Below are 7,534 nucleotides of genomic sequence, written 5' to 3'. Positions count from 1 at the left end.
AAACTCGCAATTCTGAGAAATAAAGTCAGAACTGCGAGATATAAACTCACAATTGTGAGAAAAAAAGTCAGAATTGTGAGATAAAAAGTCGCAATAACCTTTTTTTATTTTTTATTCAGTGGCGGAAACGGGCTTCCATAGAAATCACAATGTTAAAATTCACAGAAACGTTTTCAAACTCCACCTAACTGTGTAGGTCTTCATGCCTTTTGTTCCATTTGGCAACCGTTTCCATTATGAGAAGCATTACATTCTGCTAATGCCAGCCTGGATCGGGTTTTCAGAGCCATTTGGTGCCCTTGCTTCTTAGGAAATTCCCTTGCATTAAACAGACTTTATTCTGCCTATTCAGACGTCCTGACAACTGTGGCTCATAGGCTCGTGTTTGTGAGGGTGTCGTTATTGGTTTCCACTGACGCTGTGTCTAATGTCTGTCAGATAACATGCCTCAGAGCCTGTGGGTGTGGGACATGCAGAGACTCAGTCTGCTGGCCGTCCTGGAGCAGACGGCTCCTGTGCGCTGCTTTGTCTGGGACCCACGCAGACCTCGACTGGCTCTCTGCACCGGAAACACCAAAGTTTATCTGTGGTCACCAGCTGGCTGCGTGTCTGTGAATGTACCAGTCGAAGGTATGGATCCAGTTTCACCACAGTGCATGCCTCAGCATTACATTCAAACAAGCTTTTACCCCATTGCTTGAACAGCACATACAGTTCTGTGTGTTATAATAAAGCAGTAAGCGGCTGTGTGTTACTGGTCAAAATGAATGGTGTGCCACCTGCTAGTTGTGGCTACATTTTCCTGCTATGAATATTATTTCTATATTTTTTTTCTTTTTTTTGTTTTTCCCTATAATATATATTAGAGATTTATTTCTTTAATGTTATCAGTCGATATGGTATATTTAATAAATTATTATACACGCTCATTTCCCATATTTTTTTAGAATTTGATTTTTAGATTTAGATGACCTTTGCCATAAGATTCTTATTAAAGTTAATCAATAAGAAAACACTAACTTATCACTTTTAAATGTATCAAGTCTTGAAAATTGAATATCCATTTCTGTAATGCCAACATTTATTTATAGCATTTCAAATGATTTATTTTAGTTTGGAAGTGTTAATAAGACCATTTATACTGAAAAATAGTTATTCTATACATTTGATAAATTTGTATTATCTGTCATTTAGCATTATACCTAATTCGAAGCTGAATTGGGCTGAATTTTAATATATTTGTGCATCCATGATCAACTCTTTCATTAGTCTCACTGTAGGCTGATTACTGTTATCAAGAAAGATAATGACCAAAACAAAAATCATTCTATAAGGAAATGATTTTTGCATTACTATACAATTTAATTGATGCACAGTCACAGGTTTGATTGTATCAGCCTTTCTTTAGGTAATACGTTTTCCCCTAAACAATACAGGAAGCTGCTTGCATAAAAGGAAGTTGTGTGGAAACATCTAACTTCTGTTTCTGTGTTTCCTCGCAGGCAGTTTTCAGGTGCAGTCTCTGTTTTGGCACTGCAGTGGCAGCTCGCTTGTCCTGCTCTCAAAAGAGCACATCTGCCTGTGTTACATGGAAGCAGAGGAGGAGAAATAAACCGAAGCTCTTCATCGCACTCCTCAGAGCCTATTTCTACAATACAGGAGCAGCTTCTGCAATCCTGCAGAATAGAAACTGCTCCCGCATGAGCGTAAGAAATCTGCTCTCCAACTCCAGACAAGCACTGTGGCTGCAAATACACCTCAGCACTTTATAACTTTTTCATCTTGACACAAACTGGTGATTTTCAATAGAGCACATGCTGTAATGAGTAAAATAGTCTTTGGGGGAATCAAATGTGGTTTGTGTTCTCAAGCAGAGCACATTTAGCATACATGTGGTTCTCCAGTACCAGCCTAGTGCAAATGAACCAATGCTTTGATCTGCTTCTTATGGCCTTACACAAGCTAAATAGCTGTTTTGGAGGACCAAATATATCATACAAACACATCACATTTATGTCACTTTAGATTTGCTGCGATTTTGTAGCTGTATGTTTTTTTTTTTTAGATGAATGTGAATGACAATGTCTGTTGTATTTCATTGTTTTTCCTTCATGTTTAAGGTTTAAAAACTAGATTTATTTTTTATAAATTTAGAGCTTTTTGTAATAAAGTTTTCTACATTTATCTACATTTCCCTTAAGTTTTTTTTTTTTTTAAGAGATTATGGTGAATCTCATAACACCTGAACATTTCACAAAAATTATTACTGTAATAGACTACTAAAGAAATAAATACTACTAAGATTTATGAATACTTACATTTAGATTTAATTAAGATTGATTTACATCCAATTTGTGTGGATTTGTGCTTAAACTCACAATGTAAAAAAATATTGCCAAAAAAAAAATTTCTGTTCTTGTCAAATTTGGTGAGATTCAACCTTGCATAAATCATTTTGTAAAAATAAGACGTATGACAATTGAAAAGTGTTAAAATAAGCATAAGTTTACTTGAAGTATGATGTCTACATTACATAAATCAGTGTGATGACATTCAGACAACATTTTTTTAAAGATGATTCCTAAAATTCAATTTAAACAGAAACCTGGAAGAGTTCAGATTTAGGCTTGATTTGGGTGATAGAAACAGTATTTTACTATAATAACATGGATGAATAGGTATGCAAATAATTTTCACTTGAAAAACAATTACATGTATTTTTGAGCAGAGGAAAAGGTGCTTACATTTTCTTTTTGGTGAATTGAGGCTATGACTAAGAAATTATACACACAAGTTGCAGGCATAATCATCATGCACAACATTACATTTCATTAAAAAAAAATGCCTGTGTTTAAAAACAAACCACGAGACGTCATTTCAACAAGGTTACAACTATTTCTCCAAGTATAGCAAAAAAAAAAAACGAAACTAGCCAACAAAAGTGCATATGCATAAAAAATACTTCAAAATCTCAGAACCCATAATCGCTCAACAGCGGCAACCTTGCCGTGTCATGCATCCTTAAACAAACAGTTCATTTAAAGCCAATCTGTTGACCAACGTCACCTGAGGAATTAACAGCATCAAACACACACTATCTATTTGCCTTGGTTAAAAAGAAAAGCTTAACTTCATTTGAACTTTCTGTGGATTTAAACATTGTCTTTTAGGTTAAATAAGGCATAAATCATGGATAAGCACACAAACATAAAGCACATGTAACAGTAGTACACTACAGCAGCCACAAGAAGACCTGCAATTCATTTTGAAATATTAGCGGAGTGTGAAAATACATGTCAGGCAGGTGCTTCCTGTGGACACACTTGAGAATAATACATGTCCTCTGTCTATCATACTGTGGTTTTTTGGTGTGTTACCTAAGCCAGTGTTATATCTAAAGATAATGCTATCAATACTGTTTGTTCTGTATTACATTTATTTCACACATTGATAATTGCAATGTGACCTCATAAGTTTAGAATTGAGATTTCTTTTTTTTTTTTTTATGCAAAAGTGTTACATTTTGCAAAGACGACAGAACAGATGAATATAAATGTAAAGGACTCATGGGTCTAGATCTAAAATTATTAGAGCTCTCATATGTCAGCAATACCAAAGTACTAAAGCAAAATTTTAATTAGGGTTGCAAAGGGGTGGAACATTTTCGGTAAATTTCCGGAAGCTTTCCAAAAATCCCTGGAATATTCCAAAATTTCTGGAATGTTTCCTAAATTTACTGGAAATTGTCCACCTTTTTGCAACCCTAATCGTAAACAGTCCAAATTAACGTTATTCAGAGAGTTCCAACCCCTATAAAAGCACTGCAGTTAAGAGTAAAATAAATACATTTTATATAATGTAAGCCTTAGTTGTCATTTGATAGTAATACTGTTCAGAAGGCATGCAGTTTTTCTCTGACAAGTTTTGAAACCTTTTTAGCCACATATATAATATATATTATTATTATTTTTATTTGTGATCAATTGTGAACACAATTATGGAAATTTACATTCAACTAAATTCACAAACATTTGTTTGAAGTACACCATTTTAAAAATGGACAAATCTCCAAACTCCACTGGTATTTAAAGTTGGTATGAAATGGAAATCTATTTTTCAAATGCATGTTATTGGTTGTATTGTGAATAATTCATCTGTGCATATGTGTTTTTTTTATATAGTTTTTGACCTCATATTGTTTAATCAAAATGTCATAAGCGAATCCACCAATGAGACAGCAGACTTCTAACAGGTGACGTATACAGGACTTCTCTGATCATCTAGTGCACTTTAACCCGTCCCAGCAAACACCCACACCTCCAAATGCAATCAACAAACCATGCATAGAACCCAATTCAAACCCTACTTTTTTTTTCTTTTTTGTTAGTCCATTCAGATATACGTCAAACTACAGATACCTGATTTTCATCGCAACTTTACCGGAAATCGTAAATGTTCAGAATGCAACATCTTGAATGCAGCTAGATTGATTAACACCACATTTTATACTAAAATTATTTCCTTAAGTAGCGACTAGGTTATGTTTCTTTATTAACTATACAAGCATTAAATGCATTTCACCGGATTCAGTGCATCTTGAACATGTATTTTTGTTGGCTCTAGCAGACAAAGCTCCCTATTTCAGGACTGTCCAGCCTATTCTTTAGCTGTTTGGTGTTGATGTGGTTAAATGGAAGCTTTTAAAAAAAAATTTAAATCCCATTAAAGCTCTGTTGCTACAGCCATACACAAACGGATGTCTACGGTTGTTGCCATGCTTCTTGTGCATTTATTTGTTGGTTTGAGCATCCTGCCATGAGTATTGAGTTAAGTTTTTGCATTCAGGTTACAAAACATTTAAATGAAAAAAAAATAAAAACGTGTCTCGAAACTCCTGTGTTTTGTTCCACTAGAGGCCTTTCACACAGTATGCATTTTTCCATTCAAGTGCACTACTTTTCTATTGTTTGTTTTTTTTTCTACATAAACGCGGTAGACGGATGTGTAGGACCGTTGCCCTTGCGAATCACATGTTTTGCAGTGTCTCGCACATGAGCTCCACGCTTTTAAGACGCTGTGTCAAGTTAAAAGAATTTCAGCTTATAAAACGATTAGTTCCGGTCCTTGATTCTGATTGGTTGAGTCTCGAAGCTGTTGTAAATTACTCTACAAACATACACCTTTGTTTACTTTGTGTGTTGCTCGGCAACCACTTTGTTGGAACCACAACCGTTTCTGAGGAACTACATTGTTTGGTGGAAGAATACTGTTTTTATTAATATCATTACAGTTTATTTGCTCCGTTTTATTCTGTGAAACCTTACTACGTATATGAAATAACTGTTTTATAAAAGCAATAAGCCCCGTGAAGCCGTGGTTTACAGTGAATTTATAACAGCTAAGGGGGTGCCTAACAACGCCCCTTAGCTGTTATAAATTCACTGTAAATCACGGCTTCTTGGGGCTTATTGCTTTTATTTAACACGCAGCGCCGCTCATCAATAAAGCTCCAAACAGTGGACCAATCAGAAGACACTGGAGGCGGAGCAAGCGTTGCAAGTTTTTGTTTACAGTAGCAAGTTGGCGTGTTATATTTGACGGCAGCATGGCGGAGGAGGCATTCAGCACTGCACTTAAAAAAACAAACCAAAAAAACGTTCCTGAGCGCTGCGTCTCGCGTTTTTAGATGCATTCTGTGTGAACGGCCCCTAAGAAAGTCAGCAGAGCAGGGTCAGGTGAACCCTAAACCATCTGAAAAGGGCTTCCTTAAGTCATTCAGTCAACCTACAAACTAGTCGACTGCCACAATTTTTGTTAAAAATATTCAATGGTCAATAAAGCATGCCAGTAACACAAACAAACTTCTTCAAACCATTCAACCTCATTAGAAAGGCTTTTGTTTTACATGTGAATAGAGGAAGAGGGCTTCATCCAGGCACATCCTGCTGCAGTGACCACACGTCTCACTGCCTGGCACATTTCACACGCTATCCAAACAACAAAACAAGCAGTATGTACTGGACTCACATACTCAAGTGTAGCGGTATCACTCAAAAACAGCACTTGACTGGAGGATGAGAGAGATGGAGGGAGAATTCAGGAGTTAAAAGCTGATTTTTCCCCTTGTCATGGCGTAGCCCAGTTTGGCTTCATTGTTGATGAAGGACATGATGCCCAGGTAAGTCTCGATCAGGAGCGGCCGCTCCAGTATCAGCACGCCATTGGCTCGTCCCGGGATGGGGAAGTCTTTATGGGCTTTTTTCACAGCCTGGACGAGCTGCGTCTTGAAATTCTCAAGCTTCAATGGAGAACAGAATGCAATTTTATTTTACTTCCATTAAATACGAATAGCAGACTGCATGATTTTAGCCATGATTTTCTTGTGTCTTTTAGGGCAGAACCTGAAGTCTTTGATTGCTTATTTGACAGCCAGTCAAGCACTGCTCGAATTTTCGTTTTGAGAATTGTGAAAGTTATTTAAGGATTTCATCTTGAGTTGTTGTTTTTTTTTAGCATTTTGTTGAAAGATTTAAAAGATTTTGTATGAAGTAGTGTTATCGTGGTAATGGAATTTCTAAATTTGATACAATACCTCAAAATATATATATATATATATATATATATATAGATTTTGATTCAATTTTTCAAAAATATGCCATATTAAATGCATAAAATTTGAACAGTAAGAGTAGTTCATTTAATTTTGACCTTATCCAAAGTATTGTCTTATCAATTAAGATTCCTCAGGCCTGCTACCTCTCCCAGTTAGATAATAATAATAATAATAATAATAATAATACAAGATAGAATATTACTATTGTAATATAACTGCATGGTATTTTATTAATTTAATATTCATTTTTACTTTACAATAGTAAATTTACAACACTTATGAATTTCTTCTCTTGCAAAAGTTAAACTCTTGAGCTTTTATTTTGGAGGAAAACTGAAACAGGGTTTCCGCGGGTCTTAAAAAAAGTCTTAAATTTAGTTGCATCAAATTTAAGGCCTTAAAAAGTCTTAAATTGTAAGTCTTACAAATTGTCTTAAAATGTATAAGAAAGAATTATGATTTCAGTCGTCACCGATAGCCTCGTGGGCAGCGCGTCGACATGGCGTCCCGTGTTCGAGTCCCGGCTCGCGGAACTTTCCCGATCCCATCCCCCTCTCTCTCCCACTTCGCTTTCTGTCTCACTACTATCCTATCAATAAAAGGCAAAAATGCCAAAAAATAAATCTTAAAAAAAAAAAATTATGATTTCAAGAGGTCTTAAATTTGGGGACGGAAAGACCAGAATTGCGATACGGCTGAATGTGACGATTAAACTTCAAAAGGCTATGATTTCATTAATTAAACATGAGCACTGCATGTTCTAAGTCCGGTGCTGCACTGCTTTGTGTTCTGCTGTTACCGGGGAAACAGTTATATTTCTACCAAACGCTCCACCTGCTGGCAGAGAATGAATGAGCATTTTCAATAAAACTGTTGTTTTGTTCAGAGTTCAGACCAATGCGAAAATCGACCCATGTTTTT

The 7,534-nt window shown here is 35.8% G+C and overlaps 2 protein-coding genes across 3 annotated transcripts in view; one reads left to right on the top strand and one right to left on the bottom strand.

Moving 5' to 3' along the window:
• The window catches only part of LOC107748967 (WD repeat-containing protein WRAP73-like), a 16,247-nt gene extending 14,204 nt beyond the window's left edge, over positions 1-2,043 (top strand). For both annotated transcript variants that reach the window (XM_016564002.1, XM_016564001.1), the window contains exons 12-13: positions 439-630; positions 1,503-2,043. In XM_016564002.1, the coding sequence (XP_016419488.1) occupies positions 439-630; positions 1,503-1,612 (302 nt within the window). In that variant the 3' untranslated portion in view covers positions 1,613-2,043. The remainder of the gene's footprint in view (positions 1-438; positions 631-1,502) is intronic.
• A 3,383-nt stretch (positions 2,044-5,426) lies between these two features.
• Positions 5,427-7,534, bottom strand: part of LOC107748986 (tumor protein p63-regulated gene 1-like protein) — a 9,790-nt gene continuing 7,682 nt past the window's right edge. The window contains exon 4 of the mRNA XM_016564025.1: positions 5,427-6,298. Within this exon, the coding sequence (XP_016419511.1) occupies positions 6,104-6,298 (195 nt within the window). The 3' untranslated portion in view covers positions 5,427-6,103. The remainder of the gene's footprint in view (positions 6,299-7,534) is intronic.

The sequence above is a fragment of the Sinocyclocheilus rhinocerous genome, unplaced genomic scaffold (genome assembly GCF_001515625.1).
Source record: "Sinocyclocheilus rhinocerous isolate Xijiao unplaced genomic scaffold, SAMN03320098_v1.1 scaffold470, whole genome shotgun sequence".
NCBI classification, from domain to species: domain Eukaryota; kingdom Metazoa; phylum Chordata; class Actinopteri; order Cypriniformes; family Cyprinidae; genus Sinocyclocheilus; species Sinocyclocheilus rhinocerous.
Note: the sequence above shows the minus strand (reverse complement) of the source record. Positions and strands in the feature narration are given on the sequence as shown.